At 39.1% G+C, this 23,188-nt stretch overlaps 1 protein-coding gene across 3 annotated transcripts in view; it reads left to right on the top strand.

Annotated features, from left to right (window-relative positions):
- Window positions 1-23,188, top strand: part of SHTN1 (shootin 1) — a 99,067-nt gene that overhangs the window by 53,192 nt on the left and 22,687 nt on the right. For all 3 annotated transcript variants that reach the window (XM_004374878.3, XM_023729984.1, XM_023729986.1), the window contains 5 exons: window positions 2,129-2,282; window positions 4,274-4,373; window positions 9,535-9,617; window positions 16,239-16,348; window positions 19,194-19,247. In XM_004374878.3, coding sequence (XP_004374935.2) covers window positions 2,129-2,282; window positions 4,274-4,373; window positions 9,535-9,617; window positions 16,239-16,348; window positions 19,194-19,247 — 501 coding nt within the window. The remainder of the gene's footprint in view (window positions 1-2,128; window positions 2,283-4,273; window positions 4,374-9,534; window positions 9,618-16,238; window positions 16,349-19,193; window positions 19,248-23,188) is intronic.

Below are 23,188 nucleotides of genomic sequence, written 5' to 3'. Positions count from 1 at the left end.
ATGGACCTGATTTAATGCTCAACTAAAATTTATTGTACACGATTAGACTTCATGATGATCCTTAAGCTGTTCAAAGGATCAGAAGAAGTAAAGGAAAGAGAGATGACTCAGAAAGAGCTTGGGTAATGCATAGTTTGGAAATCTGTGAGCTGATTGTGTTTTTTGGGGACTGCATACGCTAGAAGGGTATATTTGTCTCAAAAAGCTTGCGTGAGGGCATAGGTTTTATTCAGAGAGGGAGGAAAAGAAAATTCTACGTTAGTAGTAATTGTTTGCTTGGGATAATTTCTGATTTTGTAAACTTGCACAAATGTGTATATTTAAAGACTTCCTAAGTGGTTATTTTAATTTGTATGAGTGGAGCTATTCCAGCTGACACAGCCTACCTCTGTGTGCTGGGGAGGAAAAGATAGGCATTGTGGTAGGTGGGAGAGGAGGGGAGGCAAAGAGGTGGAACAAAGACTTTCAAATTAAAGAAACCACTTAAGAAAAATTACATCAATATTTATGCTGCTTACAACATACCTAGCTTGTGAAGGAAAGGCTGTTAGCTGCTATTTGTTATCACCTGTCAAAGTTTCTTTCAGCAGCAATATTGACATTTAATTTTTGGATGTTCTGAAGTTTGTTTACAAAGTTGTTGGTGAGGTAGTGTTGATTTTTTTTTTTTTCCTCCTTAATAAGAAATGCTGGTGTATGTGTAGAGTACCTCTGAATGGATAGGCAAGAAGCTGGTAACAGTGGTTGCCCCTGGAAAAGAGGACTAGGGAACAGCATGGGACCAAAGGAGTTTCTCTCCCCCCACCCCCGCCATGTGCAGGAATAAGAGTTTGACCGCTAACCGAAAGGTCAGCAGTTCAAATCTACCAGGCGCTCCTTGGAAACCCTGTGGTGCAGTTCTACTCTGTCCTATAGGGTTGCTATGAGTCAGAATCGACTCGGTGGAAATGGGTTTTGGGTTTTAGGTGCAGGAAATACCATTTCAAATAAAGAGAGAAAGAAAGAATGTGCTTTTTATTCAGCTTATCTAGAATTTAGCTTTTTGTTCTGAAAAGTCCAACTACTTGCAGTTAACTCATTTAGTAAATGATACATGCCTGTAACCTACTGAATCGAACTAAGGTGTAGGGCTAAATTATTGTGTATGTACCATGTTGGGAGGAGCCCTAGTGGCACAGTGGTTAAAGCACTCTGCTGCTAACCCTGAGGTTGGCAATTTGAACCCGCCAGCCGCTCCACGGGAGAAAGATGTGGCAGTGTGCTTCCGTAAAGATTTACAGCCTTGGAAACCCTACGGGGCAGTTCTACTCTGTCCTGTAGGGTTGCTCTGAGTCAGAATCGACTTGACGGCAGGGAGTTTGGTTTATACTTTATTGGAGCATGGGTAGAGGTACTGAAGATTGTATATAAAAAGTTATGAGTGAAATTATAGCAATCACTACTTCTAAAACTGTTGTACTATATAATCATTCTGGATACTCTTCTCATTTGTGTGGTTTAAAATATTTCTTACCTGTCTGTAAATTCCCTTGCAGATTCAACAGTCTTTTAAACGTAGCTCTTGTGTATTGTTTTTGTGATTTTAAAAATAATATACGCTCATTGTAAAAAAAAGAGGTTTAAAAAATATAGAAAAACTTAAAGAAGAAAGAAAGTTGAGATTACGCAAGAATCCCATATTTTGGTCATATCCAAAGTATGTAAATATATGTTATGAATACATGTATATGTATATATATGTGTGTGTGTGTGTATATATATATATATAGAGAGAGAGAGAGATAAAATGGAGTGATGACAAGCATATTGTTCTATCATCTGATTTTTCAATTGATAATGTATTTTCCCATGTCAGTGTGTAGTGCGCTATGTGATTTAAAATGGTTTCATAGTATTTCATTTAATGGACACACCGTAATTTATCAAATCAGTAAAATTTATATCGAGTCAAGTAGCTGATAACTACTTTAAGTATCATCTTTATCCCAGAATTTGCGTGGTTTTTAAGATGGACAGTTATCTCTTTGCTGTGAAGTGCAAAATGAAAGGGAAACAATTATTTTTTCCCTCTCTTTTCCTTGACAGAGGGAAAAGTACCAGCATATAAAAGCTTGCTTATAACTTACAGGTCAAAGAATTAGAAGAACAACTAGAAAATGAAACACTCCACAAGGAGATCCATAACCTCAAACAGCAGCTGGGACTTCTAGAAGAAGATAAGAAGGAGTTGGAGTTGAAGTATCAGAATTCTGAGGAGAAGGCCAGAAATTTAAAGCATTCTGGTAAAAGCATTGAATAGGCTACTGTGTCTTACTGTTAAGTTGTGACTCTCTCATGTCCGGTTCAAAACCTGGCATACAGTTAGCCCAGGACATTTATGAATGCTGTTGAGAAATATCAAGATTTGTTTTTAAATTGCTTCATTTTTAACTATTGTAATTTACTAGAGTGGCCACTGTAAATCAGATGAGTCACAAATATTTAGACTTCTCTTTGCTCTCAGAGCCTTTGTTAGCATCGCATGCAGAATTGAGAGACAGAGATACCATTGCCCTGGGGATGCCAAAACCTTCAGCACTTCCCAGTTCCTTAGAGAAGAGTGTTCATTAAGTACTTACTTTATTGCATTCACTTTAGGGTGCATTTTAAAAAAGAATTAAACTTTTTAAGTTTAAACTACCTTCATCTTTGGTGTCTAATTATACACATGAAATAATACTTTCAATATCACACCTAACAATACATCGGGCAACAATATATGTATTAAATGGAAAAACTTTTATAACACCAGGGGATACTTAAATCAAAGGATTTATTCATTCGGTTCTAGAAGGCTTACCAGGAATCTGAGAGTTAGATTACCACATAGGCATAAGTAATAAGTTTCTGCTGGAAGGCAGGTAATTTAAGGAGGCAGGCCATTCCCTTTATAACAGCTTCAGTATTCACTTCAGATATTTTTGGTTAATTTTATACTAGAATTTTAAAATCCATGCAGAAGAACCATGTAGGCTTTTTTCCTTTTAAAAACATTCAATGCTTTCTAATCTATGATGAAAATTGATTGGAATTTATTTCTTAAAAATTGATTTAACATCAAGAAGTCGTCCATTGTTTTCAGTGAGTAGTGACTATCGGGGCAGCCGGTAGGCAGGCAAAGCTGTCTGTATTATGCAGGAAGCGGGGCAGGCACTAGAGATAGTTTGAAGTTCAGTTGTGAACGTGTTTATTTCATACCTGCTATCTGAGCTACCAGCCCTACTCTGGGATGCTATAACAAACACAGAAGAAAAGAAACCATACCTTCTGCTCTCAAGGGACTCAAATTTCCTCTGGAGAGATGGACCCATGCATATGGAAGTAACTAGAGGATTCTTAGTGCCAAAAGCATAGCCCACACTGCCTGTTTAAGTAGTGAAGGTCAAAACCAATGGACAGGTCAGTGGGAAGTCATGCCAAATGGAATGGCTGTGGAGCTAGCTCCTGAGTACAGACACAGAGTACTCAGTAACTATAGTCCATTCACCCATATTATAGGTATTTGAATCTATGATATAAATTTAAGCTCCTTGGAGGCAGGAAGTGTGTCTTGGATAGCACCAAGTATAGGCTCTTTCACATTGTTGGTACTTACTAAATGTCTGTTGAATTAGTAACTTGAATGAATGAATCGAGTGAATAAGTTACATCTCCAGAATGCTCTTTAAAAGTGCAACAAGCTTCTGAGTTACAAACATTTGGGAGCCTGAGTAAATTTAACATAATGAATAAATACGGTAAGATGGTTAAAATCAAGGACTCTAGTATTTACAGTTTGTGAAGGAAATTAAGCGGGGGAGGGAAGTATGCAACTATTAAAATTCACTTTTAAATGTTATCTTTACAATCAGTTCTTAGTCTGTCCACTTTTAAAGTCAAGTATGAACAATTTCTTAGTGTTTGAGTAGTGTACTGTGTTGTTACAAATATTTCTTCAACCTACTCAGTCCTTATTCTCCCATTCATTCACTCAGCCATCATCTTGAATTTTTTTTTTCTTTTCTGTAGTTGTATCTATAGCAGATGGTATTTTTTTCTTTTAACAGATGGAAGGCCTCTCTTGCATTAGTAATAATAGACTAGAGAAAAAATTCTACAGTTTCATATTGAAATTTCTAACTTTGTCTTGATAAAAAGTACTTGATGTTGAGAGAGGTTTTTTTTTTCCTATGTGTGCAGAAAACATGTTCAGTTCTTATTTCAGCTCTCTTCTGAATGCTTGCTCTCTGTACAGTTGATGAACTCCAGAAACGGGTGAACCAGTCTGAGAACTCAGTACCTCCACCACCTCCTCCTCCACCACCACTTCCCCCGCCACCTCCCAATCCTATCCGGTAAGCACATCCAGGAAGACTGTTCTGCATCAAAGGTTATTCTCCATCAGAGAACCTGAAATTTATGTCAATGGTGTCCTTTTTTTTTTTTTTTTAATACTGGCTTACACTGCGTTATTAAACCAAACCAAACCTGTTGCTGTAGAGTTGATTCTGACTCATAGCAACCCTATAGGATAGAGTAGAACTGCCCCATAGGGTTTCCAAGGAGCAGCTGGTGGATTCGAACTGCCAACCAGTTGGTTAGCAGCCGTAGCTCGTAACCACTACAGTACCAGGGCTCCATTGCGTCATTACAGGGTCAGTAAAAAGTATGAATGATGTCATCTAGTGTTTCCCTCAGAGAACTTTCAGAAGGCCAGTGAATACAGTAATGAACATATATAATGAATACTCCCTTCTGGTTATAAATTCTTGGGGCCTACAGTGTTCTTCTGCTATAAATGTTCAGATTCCATGTAGATGTTCTGAACAAAGGAGCTAGACTTTTTTTTCATCTCACGTACTCTACTTTCAGAAGTCTAGTTCATGACATTTAGGATTTCCTTTAACTAATACCAAGGAGTTTTGAGCTTCTCTGGAATGTTTTTATCTTTTTCTCTCAATAATTTGAATTTGAAAAACTCCCATTTGGCCAATTATTTTTAAAATAAAAGTGCTAAAGTGCTAATTATCATAAACTAATACTTAACTAAAAGTACTGATAATTTTTTTTATCCCTAACCTCATATTTAAACCTTTAAAAATGCTGAGAGAGGAACCTTCCATAGAAAGAGGAATGAATGATGTTTAAATTCTTGCAACAGGAAATCATATATGTAGACAGGAAGGAACTTTTTTCTGAAGGCCAAGGTGACTTGATGGTACTGAATGCCTGACTTCCACACAAGACATACTGGGAGGAGACCTAGGGTCAAAATTCCTGCCTTCTTTGTCCTTCTGCATTCCACCATTCACAATTCCATAAGACAACCCCTGTGTCCTGGTGACAGCTTACCGCCTCGTGTCATGATGCCAGCTGCTTCTGTATAATTTATTCTTGAACAAATGGCATTTAAACTTTTGCTGGACTTTTACCTTTCATTAACTCATGTGATTTGTTTAATCCTTTCACACAGCGAGGCCATTTATTCGTACTTTGCACCTTTGCTGATCCATCTGAATAGAATGTGTAGTGTGTTCCTCCCACACAACTATGAAAATGGGACTTTGCCTTTTAAAAAGATTCTCATTAGTTTTCCTTACTGAGTAGGGTATGACATAATCTACTTTAAGCCATTGAAGTATTTAAGGCAAAATAATTTTTACACGTGATCGATCCAAGACTGAATTGGAAGAATTTCAGTTATTTTTAATTCTTTCTCTCCTGGGTAGCGAAGTCTGTAGGAGATAGTCTGAATTTGACATTTAAAACGGGAAATTCATCACTTTGATCTTTCTGCGAAGGTCTAGAATTTTGAACTGATAAGAAAGGTCACTTCTGTCTGTGATGGGGGAGAACTATTAAAAAGAGATTACAGTCTTAATGTTGGCCTTTAATTTTTAGTTTCAGAAGCCTTGAGGTCCTCTGGAATTAAAAGTTAAGTATAACCTAAATGGAAATTTTTCCCAAAGAGCACTTTACAGTTAAACTGAGAAATGAATGTGGGATTCAGAACTGTGGATGTCTAAAGCATGGACTCTTTTTTAAGGCTCTTTAAAGAAAAATTTCATTGAATTATGTGAATGATTTTTATTTGAAGGTGAATTTAAACAATATAGGACATAATTTTTCCATAAAAAGAGTTTTTTAAAAAAAATTTTTTGGGTACGGAGTGCTTTCTTCTCTAAGAATATATTTGCATATGTACTGCATTTCAATGGACTTCAGATCCACTGATCAGGATTTTCCAACTTTATTACTGAGCAATTTATTTTACCCTGATGTGGATCATGGATAGAAGTGGAAGTAGAGGGAAAAAAAGACAAGGGCTTGTGGCTTTACTGCTTTTCCCTCCTCTTTCTACTCATTTAATCTAGAGGACAGGTTGGAGAGAGAATGGAGGAAGGAGGCCTGCCTTGGTCATTTTGTACTAGTGTAGTGAAAGAAGTACAGGTTCTGGGCAGGTGTGGTTCATGGGGAGAGGGATGAACACTTCTCAAAGAACTCTGAGGTGAAAATTATCCACTGAATGGTTCCATCTTGGAGTGGCACTTGCTTGAAGCTTTTATCCATTCAACTGAATATGGCTGTGAAATGGGGCAGTGATGGCCAGAGGTTCAGATTATTGGCCTCAGATGTCTTGTCCTAGTTTCTCATCTGTCCTGTGAGGCCCACCCCATTTATTTTCTTGATACTCTAAGCCTCGTCTTGACAGATGGTTCTTTTTTAATATTACAGATGATTTTTCTCTGGGCACAGAATCAGTCTCCAACCTATGCTTCGACTCAGAACATTTTAAACTACCATTTTCTTTCACTTAGCTGGTTTACAATGATGTAAACATATAAATACATGTAAATATATAAATATCTGAGCAGCGCAAATAACATCCTGCTTTGTAATCTTTACGTACAATACGGACTCTCAGAGTTTCCTCTCAGAGGTGGCGTCATTAGAGAGTGTTGTGTGAGGGTAAGGAGAGGCCTCTGATTAGTGAGTTGCTGTTGTTGTGCCGTTGAGTCCATTCCAACTCACAGCGACCCTGTAGGACAAAGGAGAACCACCCCATAGGGTTTCCTTGGCAGATTGCCAGGTCTTTTCTCCCAAGGAGCAGCTGGGGGATGGGGTTGAACCACCAACCTTTAAGTGAGCAGCTGAGCTCTTAACTCTTGCACCACCAGGGCTCAAATGCCACCCTATAATGGAATGGTAACAAGTAGACATGGGATACTCCTGGCATTCAGTTGACTGAAATGAAAAATGAGCAAATACAGTTTACATTATTCCATTCTTCATACTTCTAGAATAAAATGCGCTATTTCAAAGGTCTGTGTAAATGAGAATTTCTAACTTTTGTGAAAATAATTTACTTCCCTTTTGGGTCATTATGAGCTCAAAGAAGGTAAACTAGATGAAGTCAAAAGCTCAATGCTTGATTGTTTCCCAGTTGATAAGGCCTGAGAACTTCACAGGGTAGAAAAGGATGGGTTTTCTTTTTACTGTGCTTTGTGGAAGGTTGACCAGTTTGTTTGGGAAGCCAGTGTGTTTGCAAATTTTAAGAAAAGGCCATTAGAAAAGGATTAATACTATAACCAAAGGAGTAGAAGTGAGAAGGAAAAAAAAAATCTAAAAATTACAATGATTAAGACACCTCAGATTACGTCCTTAGAGCCAGTATTTCTCTGTATGTCTATTTGTCCCTTTTCTAGAGACAACATCATGCCTTTCCTATCCTCCAAGTATGTTTTCCATTGCTAGCTTCCCACCTTGTCTTCTTCAGGAATGTACTTTGTCAAATCCAGTTCACCACACTGAGGACATTTACAGTGGAGTTGAAAGGACTCAGCAATTCTTAATTTGCTTTCTTTTGTAAATTTTTTTTTTGGGGAACATCCCATGTAATCACCATCCAAGTCAAGAACTAGAACAATACTGGTACCCTGTGTATTCTTTCCCCAATATAACTCCCTCCCAATCAATCAATCAGTCTGTCTCTCTTTATATATGTATCATATATACGTGTGTGTGTGTATATATATATACACACATGTATATGTATGTATGCCTGTTTTTGAACTTTACATAATTCAGAATTTACTGTATTCATTTGTATCGTGCTCTTTTCACTCTACATTATTTTGTAAAATTCATCCATGTTATTTTATAAAATCGAAGTTCATGTTCATTGCTGTATAAACCATTTTATGAATGTCCCAACATTTATTTATCCATTATGGTGCTGAGGGATATTTGGGTTATTCCCAGGCCAGGACAGCTATGGAAATTCTACATGAGCATTCTTGTACGTGTATTTTGGTACACAAGTTCTCATATTTCTGTAATTTATATAGAGGTGGAATTGCTGACTCTTAGTATATGTGCTGCTTCAGCTCTGCTAGATAATGCCAAACAGCTTTGCGAAGTGGTAGTACCAGTTTAAGGAGCCTGGTGGCATGGTGGTAAAGCGCTTGACTGCTAACTGAAGGTCAGCAATTCAAACCCACCAGCCACGGGAGAAAGATGTGGCAGTTTGCTCCCTAGCAAATCCTGTGAGTTAGTTCTTGGTCCTGTAGGGTCGCTGTGAGTCAGAATCGACTCGATGATAAAGGGGGAGTACCAATTTATACCAGTTATAGCAGTTTATTCCTGTTATTCCACAGTCCCACCAGCATTTGATATTGTCAGACTCTAAATTCTGTTTGATGAATGTGTAGTGGTATCTCAGTGTGGTTGAATTTGTGTTTTCCTGATAACTAATGAGGTCAAGCACCTTTTTTGTGTGTGTGTTGATAACTGGACATCCTCTTTTATGGCCTGTTTAAGGCTTGTGTCATTTTTCTCCTGGGTTGTCTGCATTTTCTCATTGATTTGCAGAATTTCTTTATATATTCTGCAGCTTATCTTTTTATTCTTTATGGTGTCATTTAATATATGGAGGTTTTAAAACTTTAATGTGGTCAAATTTTTCATGATTTGGATTTAGATAGATTTTTAGTACATGGACCAGAAAAACAGTGGTCGAAATATACCTTATCCCTAAGTATTTGATCTGTTTGATGCAGATTCAGATTTTTTCATGCCCATATTTCTCAAATAGATAGACTAAAACTTACAAAGCTTTTTTATATGAAACCTCCCCTGATTTTTTTATCCTTCCTTCTCCCTCAGGCGTGTTACATAGATAGCTATTGGTTATTTGTGAATTTTAGATGCAGATATTGGAGTTTTTTCTGTATGCATTTTACTTTGTAAGTGTGTATGCATTGAATTAGTGATGGTAGCAGTTACCTCCATTGAGTATTTAGTGTACTTTTACACAGAAAGAGATAAGACATATTTCTCTTCCTTAATGTGATTTCTGTTAAAAATGAAGTGTGGGCTACTTAAATCCTAGTTATGCATTCAAATGCGCCTGGAGAACAGTTGGATTTTTACTGATTATTTAGAATCTCTACATTTTATTTCTTGGATTATGAGACATCCAGTGATTTCCTGTTCATCTTTCTCTTTCTCCCAAAGATCTCTCATGTCCATGATCCGGAAACGATCCCACCCCAGCGGCAGCGGTGCTAAGAAGGAAAAGGCAGCCCAACCAGAAACAAGTAAGCCCCCCTCCGCTCGGTTTACCTTCAGCAGTTGATGATGTGTAATTTTTCAGCATTTAACACATACATGTATTGAGTTCTTTGACTATGAACAGATTGTCAGAGGAGAAGTGTGAACTTAACAGCTATAAAAACGAACCAAATACAGTCATTGCCTTCATGTAGCTTATTGTGTAGAGGAGATAAACGTGAACACACCACTGTAATGTGAGGTGTACTGGAAAATGTGTTTTAATAAAGGGACAAGTTGCTGTGGGAGTAGAAGGGAGAGAGAGGGAGTAATTCCAAACGAGGTATTTGGGAAAGGCTTCTTAGAGTTGGAGCCTTGGTGGCCCAGTGGTTAAGAGCTTGACTGCTAACCAAAAGTTTGGCAGTTTAAATCTACCAGCTGCTCCCTGGAAACCCTGCGGGGCAGTTCTGCTCTGTCCTCTGGGGTTGCTGTGAGTCAGAACTGACTCAACGGCAACGGGTTTCTTAAGAGTTGGTAGCAAGTGAGACTATCAAGCACCTACTATGTGTCAGGCTTTATGCTGTGTACTGGAGATATAAGAGATAGAGGTTATATTGTGAGGGAGACAGGAAGTAAACAAGCAACTATCTAATTCAATATATAATTATTTAAGTACAATTTTTGATGAGCGCAGTGGAAGAGGAGTACAAGGTTCTAAGAGCTTATGGAGGTGTACCACTGATGTCTGAAATTGATGTTTAAGCCGAGTATTTGTAGATTTAAAGTCGAGGGGCAGGTTTTTAGGGTAACAGCAGTTCAGATAGAGGGGCCGCAGATTCAAAGACCCAGAGTGGGGAAGGAGCTTGTCATATTATAGAAACTGAATGTTGGTGTGGCTAGAACACATGGTTTGCAAGAGAGGAGGTCTGATAGTTAGGCAGGGGCCAGATCCTGGAGAGCCTCAGAAGCCATGCTCAAGGTCCTGGAATTTATCCTGAGGACAGTAGAAGTGTTTTTGTTTTTTTGTTTTTTTTAAATCTCTCTCTCTCTCTCTCTTTTTGTTTATTGTTGTAGTTTAAGGGACAGTAGAAGTTTAAAGCAATAGTGTGACATGATGAGAATCACCCTGGCTGCAGTGAGAGAACAGAGAACAGACTAAAGGGATAAGAGTGGATGGGGCGAGACTATCGCAGTTGTTCAGATGAAAGTTGACAGAGACTTAGATGAGGGGGAGCAGTAGAGACAGAAGGAAATGTATAAATTCAGGAATTATTTAGGGAAGTAAAATCGATGAGACTTTGGAATCTGTTGAGAGGATAATCCGAGGAGATGGGAATGGAGGGAGAACAGCCTTCTTGCTGAGCAGAGGCACCAGGTGGCTAAGAGCAATCAGTTCACAGAGCCAAGAGTAGTTTGGTGCATAGCCACAGTGAGGGCAAAAACTTGAATGCTGGGGCCAGGTCTCAGTCCTTTGTGCTGAGAGCTGTAGAACCCAAATTCAACCCAACAATGTTTGCTCAATGCCTACTACGTACAAAGCATGGTGGATTTGCCTGGTTCAAGCCCAGACTGGTGAAAGCTTCTTTTTGGCCCCTCTTCCTGCCTCTAGGTGTCTTGGTCCAGTCCAGCCACTTCTACATATCTGGCAGTGTGACACTCTGAGATCAGAGGTCTAATCACATTCTCCTACACCTCATGCCATTTCCATGCTCCTTACTGCATCCAGATAGTCCAGACTGTAGTCTGCTTATAGAAGGTTCTCTGCTTTTACTTACAGCTTCATTTCTCATTACATCTGTCCAGCCCCTCGTGGCTGGGCACTAACCTCTAAGGCCTCTGTGCATTTGCTGCTGTTTTCACTCCATCCAGAATTGCCTTCCTGCCCTTCCTCTGGTTAGAGCCTCCTCCTTAGGCAAGGTGCTGGTCTAATGCCATTTCCCCTCTGCAGATTCCAGCCAAAGTACCTGTGTGAACCACACTCCTCCTCCTCCTCCTTCTATTTGCTAGTGTTTACTAATAATCCAAAACGAACGGCTCATTGCTGTGTGTTGCTATAGCATTTTGCTTCAACTGCTATTACAGTGTGGATTTAATGTCTTCTCATCCTGCCCCCTGCCCTGGTGTGATTTCCACATCTCTTCCCCTGAATGGATTGCAAGTTCTTTGAGGGTTTGCTCATTGCCATAGCCTCTCTCGGCTTTCACATATATTGAATGAAGTTTGGACTTGGTGTTTTCTTTCCTAGCCAGGCACCTTCCAGCACCATTTCAGACAGAGCTGTTTGATTTCACCTGTAGTTTCTGTGCCTACCTCCTGCAGTCTTTTGTTGTCCTTCCTCTGAACAGCAGTGGGGCTGAAAGGCAAATTCTGCTTTGCACAAGGCATTGCTGGATTCAGAAGCAGTCCTGCATTTGGTGATTTGCAGGGCAGCCTGGATCCTAGTTTTACTCTCAGCTTCCCCTGACACCATAATTTCAATGTTGCTTGTTTCAATCTTGTTTTTGGACAATCAGCATGTTTTAGAGGGTCAGGGAGGCAGTCAGAAGGAAATGATTTTTCCCGTGAAGTGGATTCCATTATCAGTTTGTCATCCTCAACCGTCCCCTTAAATAAAAAAAAGATTCTAGAACTTCTCAATCCCCAGTATTACGAGCCATAGCATTTTCCTTACAAAAATGATATTTCATTTACAGTTCATGAAATGTGGCAGTATTTTCTCTGATATCCTTGGGCTATTGGATTGTTATTTTGAGACTCTACACAGAGATACTGACACGGAAGTATAATTCTCTGTTGCTCAAGGAATTTTAGTCGAGCAGCCCTAAATCATACTTCCCTCATGGATGTGTACTGGAGCAGCATTGCTGCCTGGAAGGCATTATTTCTAGTGTCTTGTTCATAGCTCACACTGAAAAATAGTTGTTGAGTGAGTAAACCAACCATAATTAAATCCATGATGAACCCGTGTAGAGTATCCCCCACTGGCATCACCTGTGACTCTGACGGGCGTGCATTTATGACGCAGGGCCCAGTCTCGCTCTCACTGTGTTTTCGTCCTTACGGTGACATCTTATGATGGCTCTTAATGTATAGTTGGTATGCTTTTCAGAGCATATGAGGGGAAACTTATTGCTCGGTTATGGCTCTTTGAACGCTTGATTGTGGAGAAAGTCTGTGGAACATTTTAGAAGTAGTTGTAAGGTCTGAATGTAAGAAATCATTTCAAACTTTGAAGTTAACAGCTCTAATCTTGACACCAGTGCATTTGTTGGGCCAGTTCTGGGACTCGGAGGTATATGCCTGCTGTTTACCACACGTTTCAGCCATGACTTTGTTGGTATTTTCTTACCTCTGTGACTCAGTTTGCTCATCTGTAGAGTGAAGTTGTAATCGTTGTACCAGTGTCATGGGGTTGTGAGAACTGAGGAGTCTCACAGCTTGAAAAGCATTTAGAATAGTACCTAGCACATAGAAAATACTCAAAATGCTAACTTAAAAAAGAAAAAAAAAAAGGAAAGGTACCTGTCACCCTCTGCAGGATGGAGGGGAGCCTCTTTCTGCAGGTTCTTGTGATTACTGTAGCTAAGAGAATTGCCTTAACTTTAGGACCATAGGTCGCTTCAAACTTATTCAGCCATAATGTGCCCTTAGAGATCTTATACATCATGGTAGAATAAGATTTTTTTAATGCCTTTTTAAGAATATTAGTGAAAGAGACTTAATTCCTGTGGAATTTAAAAAATCATTGCAGTTTCTGCTAGGTAACAACCAAAGGCTTTTCTGAGCAACGCGATGATGGTTTTGTCTGTGGGTCTTTTTTTTAATTTTAAGGAACTCACTTATTTTTTAAGTGGGTCTTAAAATTTAAGCCTCGTTTAATTACACGTAGCTTTCTGATCCAAGGCTGACCTTGAAGCACTAACTCAAAGAACATTTGATTTTATTTTCCTGTGGCAGTTCAATAACATTAGACCTGTCGTCTTCATTTGTCCCTTTGCTTTAATCTCCAGTATCCTGCATATTTCCATTGTCCCCCTGATTACATGCCTTTGTGAGACAATTACTAACTGTGTGATTGTAGAAAGAATTGCAAACATACCATGAGCTCTCTGTAGGCGATTCTTGCCGATTTATTAGAACTGCTTAATAGTTTGGAAGTTCATATAGATTGCTTTTTGCTAGTTCAAAAACAGGTTTGGCCCAAGAGAAGGCTTGTGTAGCTAGCATCGCCCTTGTATTGTGCCTGAGTCGGGAATCTGATAAGAGCGATTTCTTTTCCTTAAAACCAATTAAGCTTTTACATTTGAAAAAAGGCTGAGAAATTAAAGCCTGGTTTATAATCTGTCCACAATACAGATAGTGGCACTTCTCTGAATTATCACTGTGATTCTGGCAAGCAAATATAAAAAACTACTTTAAATTCCTGCTATGTTAGATGCTGTAGCAGATTTGAATGGTGTTGACCATAATTCTCCATCTGTCTGCCTTAATTAGTTTTTGTATGGTGCATTTAATTGGGTTTCAGTCATTCCTTACAGAGTGCTAATCTGTTTGTAGGCGGTGTTCCTATCGCCATTCAGCGCTTCTCAGTCCCACTCAAAATGGCAGCCTTTCTGAAAATCAGATGTTTTTTGAAGATATTTTTTAAATTCCCTTGAATGAATCCCATACCCATACCAGGTGCCTGAATGGCAGATCTGGGTTTTGTAGCTCCTGATTATGGATAGGATCAGCAAAAGCACTTTGTAGTGCAGACTGGGTATTCAGATAAGATGGAACGAATGTATGAATGAGTGTATGAATTTCCTCCCGTAGTAATTACCTTGTGTGTCCCCTTGTTGATGTTTGTGAGCCATCAGCAGAAGTTGCCCAAGAACATGCTACTTATGGGCACATGGTTGATCAACCCACATTTTTGCCTTTCATTTGCTGGTGGATGAGTTCTTACTTTGGTGGCCATATTTCCCACATTGCCTGGCAAAATATACTGTTTTGGGGTCCAGAAATGTTTGGATGTTGAAAAATGTTAATTCTCAGCATTTCAACGGCTTGTGAAGACGACTAAAGCAGTATTTGAAGTCAGGACGATATCAGAAAATCTAGGTTGTACGGTAAATGAATGCAGCAGGGATCCCATCACTGTGGGGCTGCAGAGATGAGGATAACTTTCTGGACTCTCTTAGTTGCTCTTCCAGGCACTTGTACAGGAGGAGTGACTGCCCAGGATTAGAGTGAAGTTGGCCATGTCGCAGAAAAAGAAGCTATGATTTAAGCCTCCTTGACACAAAGCCTGATACTACTGCTAATTAGCTTGGGGATATAATTGTGATTACCTCTATTTAGAAGCCACCCTTTTAGGGCTTAGTCAGTCCTGCTCAAACAGTAAAAATATTAATAGCCATTTAAAGCCAAAACTTTGGAAGAAGTAAGTCGGTTAGTAGATACTTGTTGAGTGCCCACCATATGCCAGGCAATGTGGAGTCTTTAAGGATACTAATTGGAAGGCCCTTATGAGCTATTGAAACTTAAATATATTGGTCGAGGGTGAATTAGCTGGAGATAAACACAAGATGTAAGGGTCCCTGGGTGGCACAAATGGTTTGCACTCTACTCCTAACCTAAAGGCTGGCAGTTTAAACCTGTCCAGTGGCACCAGGGAAGAAAGGCCTGGCGATCTGCTTCCATAAAGATTACAGCCAAGACAACCCTATGGAGCAGTTCTATTCTGTAACACATGGGATCACCATGAGTTGGAATTGACTCAACTAGTTACACACAAGATCTGGGTCTGCACTAATGGTGATAAATGTTACAAAATGGTTCTTTGCTTTTGGCCAAGCTCCAGTCTGCAAAAGAGGCAGTTTTCGCTACTCTAATCAGCAGGGTTAGGCTCACCTCAGTTGCAGTCACCTAATTCATGTACATCTCAGCAGCTTTATTGTTTTTGAAGCCAGATAACGCAAAGGTTAGACAATAGACAATTGAAAATTTTTTTCAAATTTACTTAATTGCCATTGTTTCTAAATGTATGTTTTCTTTTAACATGGACAATTTAAAAAGACTCGAAAAAGGTTTGCTTAAATGTTTCCTTTCCACATGATTCCTAAACGAAAGATGGCAATTTGAAAATCGATTTTACCTGTTTGCTGCAGATCTTTTAACTATGGATTTCTTCCTGTGAGGAAAAGATCTCTTCGATCTTTTTTCAAATGGACTTTTTGTTGGCTATTCCTTCTGTGGGCTAATTCTTTGACAGAGGACGTACGGCAAGTTATAAAAACATCTTTGAGGCAAAGATGAATGATTTTTGGGAACTAGGTACAAAGCTGAGTTTTTAAAGACCTAAAGTCTATACATTCTGACAAACAGAAGAAAATTCGTTTTAATTATGTTCTAATATAGGTAAGCCAGTATTGACTTCCATGCTATGAATTTGATCTTAATTTTTATAACTTATTTTTCTGATCAGATATTTTATTTAAAAAAAAAAAAGTTGCTACCTGCTAGCTATGCTAACCTTAGTAAATGGTTGGTGATCTGTGATTCTTTCTGAAAAATGACTGAGATTAATTACATAGTGCAGTCTTTCTGAGTCACCAAATATAGGATGTAGCTGTTTTTTTTTTTTTTGTAATAGAAGATGATTTATGTGTGTGTTCTTTGAACAGCTGAAGAAGTCACAGATCTGAAGAGGCAAGCAGTTGAAGAGATGATGGATAGAATTAAAAAAGGAGTTCATCTTAGACCAGTTAATCAGACCGGCAGACCGAAAGCAAAGGTGTGGAGTGGTTAAATGCCCCCCCCCCCTTTTTTTTTCTCTCTCCTCTTCCTCTGTCCTTGCTGTTTCTATTTTAAGTGTAAAAATTTGAAATTTGATGAAAGCTACATCAGGACTGATTGTCAAGAGTTACTTATTCCAGGTCATTTCAAGGAGAACATTTCATCTGTATCTAATCAGCTGTCAACTAAACTAGGCTGCAGCGAGCGCTCCAGGATCCGTGGTGGCTCCTAGAGTCTGTTCAGCCCTTCTTTCCCTTTCTATGCGTGCCCCATTTAAATAGACCCAATATTAGAGTTTTTGACATTTTTCTTGAAAAACGTTCTTTCTTTCCTCACTCTAATTCGGTATCCACAGGCTGGTGCTGTTTCTTCTCCTTCTGCATCTTCTCTCTCTCTCTTTTTTTAACCCAAACTTTTATGGCTCTTTTCTCTCTCAAGGCTGTCTGTCTTCTTCTTTAACTGCTTGAGTGGCCCCTAAGTATCATGCCTGCTCTCTGCAGATTCCTCTGGGCTTCTAAAGTTGCCACTGTGTCATAGGCAGGCAAGATGGCAGGAAGGCAGGCGTGGCCCTGGTGCGCGCCTGCACGGAGTAGGGGTTGGAAAGAGGGAAAGAATGCTTCTCAGCTGCAAGAGCAGATTCACATCTAGTGAAAAGGAAACTTTGGCCAACCGTGTAGAGTAGTTCTTGTGCCAACGATCTGAGAGCGGTTTTCTGAGTAAGGGCCTGAGTGTAAAACAGGAAGAGAAACTGAGTGTGTGGGACCAGTTGGCATAGCTGTTTCAGAGTTTCAGAGCTGGTGTCTGGTGGGCGAGTGGGGAACACTGATGCTGACGTTGGGGCCTTTGCAACATCGCCCAGGTGCCCCGCCCCCCCCGTCCCGGCTTTTTCTCCACAAAATGGACACAGCAGCCCTGACTTACTAGGTGATTGTCAGGATCAAATGGAAAAAAGGATGTGAAAGTACTTTAAAATGCAGCGAATAAACAGAACCTTTGAGAAGAGTACATTTTTATGACTCCCATGTCACAACTATTATGGAAAGAATAAGCAAAACCAGACTATTACTAGAGAAAAGTGCAGTCTCATAAAGAAACATGAAATTAGTTTAGGAAGAAAAAGTGTTGAAAAACTGGTAAATCGTAAGCAGTCAATGTTCCGGACTGGCTTTCATTTTCAGAATATCACTGTGTACTTTCTCTCTTCTCGTGACTCTTCCAACAGTTACACATTCTTTAATGTCAATTCCAAATCTGGAAAGCAGCTGAGCCAGGATCAGTGGACAGCTGGGTTATTCGCTGGTAGTCATTAAACTATGTAGATGTGGTGCTGAATGACCTGGTCAGTAACATCAAAAGCAAATGGTCACTGCATGCTCAAGTCCAGACTGCTTCCCCCGTTAGCATCAGCCCTTCTGAGATGGCAGACGTTAGGAGAGTATGCGGTCCATGCCTGAAAGGGCTTGTGCTTTCCGAGGGCGATTTCAGTGGCATGGCAGCACTTCTGAGAATGCCTTTCAGCAGGGCACTTGCTCCAAAGTCACAGCTTGTCACCTGCACCGTCTACCTGCAGAAGTCAAGGCTGCCTTGAAAATACTAATTTAATTGCATTTTTTCTAAATTCTTTGAAGTTGGTGGTGGTGCTGGGGTGGTTAAAATTAGCGTGCTAGAGCTTGTGACTGGCATCGAGAGCATGCGTGTTTCACAGAAAACCTGCGCTATGAAACTTTAATGCCTTAGTCTACTTTATACTTGAGCAGCAAACCTCTCCCTCTCTGTGTGTTTGTTTTTTAATTGAAATGAGATCTTACTCTTTTATTCTCTTTTGAGAGAGAAGGATTATAGGTTGCTGTTGATCACCTCTCATTTCTTGATGGGAGAGAAATAACCTGACTTCTATTTCAGGCATAAGGAGCTTGGGAAGTTCCCTTCACTATATCTTTCAGGATTAATCTTCATCTCTAGCCTTTGTGAAAGGAAGTGGTACGGGGGAGGTCAGAGGTCATCCTAGATCTTCTTTTTCATGAGGGTCTCATGCCAGCTTTTTCTTACATTAGTTGAGGGATCCACTGAGACTGTTAGGTATTGTGGGGCAGGCAGGCAAATATTACCCACAACTTCACTTCAGATTACTTTGTTCTGGGGCCATAAGAGAACTAACTGTCTTGTAGTCAAGACACCGGACTCAACTACTGCCTTCCTCAAGGCCTAACTTTCCTCGTAAGTAAGATGGAGTGGTTGGACCTTCTGAAGCCTTTTACTGTTCTGACAACAGGCGATGCTAACATTCTCCTGTAAGCAAGGTTCTTCACTAGTCCTGGCTCTGACTCCACCAGTGTGAAACTCCTGAAGCAAGATATGCCTGTCCTCTGTAAGCTGGCCATCGCCTGAAGCTGACGGAGCTAAGAGAAGTTTCCTGCTTGTCGCTCGCTTTCTGCTCTGCCTTCTTTCTGTCCCTAGCTTGCTGGCATCAGTCCAGCAATGCAGGTGGAGAAAAGTTTATTTTAAAACGTTGTGAATAATTTGGAGTTGAATCTTTAAAATCTAGCGTTTACCAAATCCTTTCTATCTACGATAACCAAGGGATAACAAAACGATATTTAGAAGGCAGTAGGCTGAGTCCTGTTGCTTTGAACATAACTGCTAATTTTCTGCTTAATTGTCACCAGGGAGCACTAACATGGCTAATATTTTTCCTAACCGGAAGACATAGACCTAATTAAAAAAATAAGTATAGTCATACCTATCACCAATATAGACTAACAGCACTTTGCCATGTAGCAATCTTCGTTTAATGTTTAGAATTGTATTATTCAGTAATTTTTTTTTTCTTTTTAAAATTGTAGCCAGAATCTGCCAAAGGCTCTGAAAGTGCAGTGAATGAACTAAAAGGAATACTGGTAAGAACACATCTCAGCTTACTGCTTAGCTAATAGGGAAATTAAGGGAAAATGTTTTATAATGTTTTTGTAAATGGTTGTTTTGGATATGTTTTATTTCCATTTACAGTGAGCCTCATTTCTTTGGACAGTTTACTTGATTGTATGGATGGACTTCTGCACTGCAGGTGTTAATAATGTATCAAATAACACTTGGTGCTTTCTACTCCAAGACTTAGCCATAACTGGTTTCAGATAGTGGCTACATGGTCACCAAAATCGTTGTTCCCCGTTCTTGCCTTTCAATCCTGGTGTAATAGCTTGAAGATAAAGTGTCTTACTACGTGTGAGGAACAGTACATGTTTATTCATGACAGAAATGGAGTGGAGCTCTGGAATGGATAGTGGTTTATTTTGGGGCATGAGAGTGGAGTTCTTGGCACCTAAAATGTAAATCTGAGCTCCTACCAAATATGTTAGTTTCAGGGACACAGTCTGCTTTTTCTCGCAGTTTAAAAAAATTCTGTGACGATAAACTATAGAGTAAAGTAAGAATCCTTCTCTTTATGTTACCAATTGCATTTCCTAGGGGTAATTCACACACATTGGAGAGCACACCGAGTGCCCATCTCTACTCATATTTCTGCTTTCCAAAGTGTGAGTTTTTGCCAGTGAAATAAATGGCTACCGCCTTCTCCAACAGTTGGATTCAGAGACAAACGCCTCACTTAGAAAATGTTTCAGATACTGAGAGCTCTGTTCTCTGATCCTGTTACAGTCCCAACACCAGTTATTATGCACAGTAAGTCAACAAACATGGAGGCAGAGGTAGAGGAATAAGTACGCCAGTGTTTGTCATTACTGTGCTAATTATGCGTTGCATGTAGACATCCACATAATTGTGGTAAACAAAATTATTTTTATCAAGCGTGTCTTTAAACAGTAGACTTAACTCAGAACGGCTTAATTAATTGGCTTTAGTTTTAGGTGGGTGGGATTAACACTGAAGAGAGGTGTATCACTGGCTAACAGTGGTGGTCTCCCTACAGAATAAAGTATTAAAGCCACTTAGAAAGTCATGTGGTTATTATCTGATGGGTTCCTTAATCAGAAGGTTTTGTTGTCCAGCATTGCATTAAGAACTCCCTATCCACAGTTCCTTCTGTTGTCTCCACATCATAATGATAATTCATGTTCAGGAGGATGCCCAGGGGTGCTGTGAAGTCCTGGATGTAGTTCTGGATCATCAGAGAAAGAGAAAATCATACAGAGTTTGAACTTTCTAAAACTTAGATTTATTTGAAAAATTGGATGTCCACATGAGATCCATATGTTAATATTTGATTACCCATTCCCATCCTATAATGCTGGATGCTAGTAAGCTTACTGAATTACAGCATTGCTCTTAAAGATCATAGTCACTGTAATTTTTGTCACTTTAAGGAGAGAAATCTGTGAAATAATTTACCAATTATGAATTTCGAGAAACAGCTTCCTTTTCTGTAAATTGCCCCCCTCCTCCTGGTCCTCGATCTATCATTAGAATACTGTACATTATCTGGCATTGATGCATTGTTCTGGAAATATTCTTTCTTTGGATTAATTTAAAAAAAATTCCAGCTCATGATCTCTCTCCTACTTTTCTTTGCTAAACGGCACATAGAAATTTCCCTTGAGGCAACACTGGTAACTTCCAGTCACCCAGGGCCAACAACACTTTACAAATTCTTGTAAGATAGAAAGGCATCCCCTGGTTTAGCCCACCCAGCAGATGGGGCTTTGTTGGTGCTTCTTGCTGGAGATCAGACTTAGGATTATCAAAGTTTGTACCCAATAAAGCACACAATACCAACCTCACAGTTGTGGCATGTGAGAAACAAACATGGCAGAAAGAATGTGAAAGGCCTACAGATTGTATACTGAGTGCCTATATGTTGAACCAAGTAATACCGTGTTTGGTTCTGCTATAGAACAGAAACCTGGAAAAAACTCATTGTGGGAGTGTTTGGTTGAAGCAGAATGTGGCTTGTGTTGTAAAGTACATCCACAACCTGGAGATTTGACCTACCTCTGAGAGTTAGCACGTGGATAGAAAACAAATCTCTGGGTTAGAGGGAGGTGGAAAACCTCACTCTACTTTGAGTTGTACAGTTTTCAAGCTAATTTTTAAAGTCTCAGTGTTGACGAAATTCATTCTTCCAAGCCTGTTCCCACTTTTAAACCTGTGTATTTTGTAAATAAAATATATGTAGTCTATTTGTCATAGTCACACAGGGTTTTGAGGTCTAGAAGACTGCTTGAGTCACCTCCGTCATTTAAAAGCCACTCTAAGTGAAAATGGTGATTTCTGAAGAACAAATAAGTACAAATTAATCTAAAATTCTCTTTCCAAATTCAGTTGACTCTAAATCAGAGACAAAAGCAGCTTTTATATTGTTGTAAAAATATACATAACATTTGCCAATTCAACATTTTTTTACATGTACAAGTTAGTGATATTAATTATATTAATCATGTTGTGCTACCATCACCCATAATCACTGCCAAAAGCAACCTTTAAAAAAAATTCTTGTATGGGTCTTTTTCAAACATCTTCAGTTTTTCAGAGTACTTAGAAATTATTGACTAATTTTTCCACTTGACAGATTAGTCATTATTATGAACATTTAACCGACATGGAAACTAAGATTGATAAATAATCACAGTGGTTTAAAGTAGAAAAGAGTACTGGTTTGGGCATGAGAAACTCTAAATTCCAGATCCAGCTCTATCATGAACTTGTGGGACGCAGCCCAGACTCTGAGGCTCACTGAGTTTGAGTTCTCTTATCTGTAGAGCAAAGGAATTGTATGTACCACATGGTTTCTAAGGCAATTTTTGATTCTTAAATTCTATGATTCTAATATAAATAGATAATTAAGATAATCTTGGTGCTTTGTTAGTTGGGGTTCTTGATCATTTCAGTTGAGAGTCATACAGAAAGCTTTCTTTCATAGTTCCCTCTACATTTAAAGTGTTCTCATATATTAACTGAATCAACCACTTCAGTCAGTAAGTGAAGAAAGAAGTTTGGGATTCAAGGATTAGAATGTGGTGGAAGGATTCCTTCAGTATCAGGTGTGATGAGAGGCAGCCCACCACAGTCAGGAATTTGGGGAAATGATGCTGTTATCCACATGAAAAATAGAGAATATTGTGAAAGATGAATTTAATAATTAAAGATATCCTTGGAAGTTATATGTGAGTGTATGTGTATACACACACACACACACACACACACACACACACCATTTCCTTGAATTTACTACAGCCATTGGGAAAATCACAAGAATGTCCTTGACATTCAAACAATCATTAGTTTTATGAGTTATTCTAATAGTAATGGCTGTAAAATTTTCAAGTATCTGTTAACAAATGATACGGATGGTACATTTTTAAAAATTATAAACACAAATGATTTGGGACTAGTTGTTCTAGTACATTTTTCGAATTTATCTGAAGTGGCTTTAGTTCTGTTTTCTCTACCTTGTCAGGGTCAATCATACCTTACTATATGACTATTCAGTGAGTGGATGCAGATCTGCATTGTTAATAATTAAATAACCCAAATCATGTCATTTTTCAATTGTGAAGTCAGCTGTTAGAGTGTTACATGTGATATGATGTTCCTGTGTATTTGTCTTAGGGATTTTTGCAATAAATGAAAAGCAAAAGAGAGGCGTTTCCAGGGGAAAAAGTATCATATGCTTGATTAAATATGAGACTTACCCACATATTTTACACATCAGTTTTGGTTAGGCAGCTGACAACAAAAGAATGCAATCTCCTAACCTTGGTAGCAGTTTCTCCCCTGACAACAGGTTCCTTTTCTATAATTTTACACAGTTGTGGGGGGACCTTTTCTAACCAGAATGACATAATAACCCGTATCATTTGAGATTCATAACCCCCTGATTCTCCAA

The sequence above is a fragment of the Trichechus manatus genome, unplaced genomic scaffold, assembly GCF_000243295.1.
Source record: "Trichechus manatus latirostris isolate Lorelei unplaced genomic scaffold, TriManLat1.0 scaffold00031, whole genome shotgun sequence".
NCBI lineage: Eukaryota > Metazoa > Chordata > Mammalia > Sirenia > Trichechidae > Trichechus > Trichechus manatus.
Note: the sequence above shows the minus strand (reverse complement) of the source record. Positions and strands in the feature narration are given on the sequence as shown.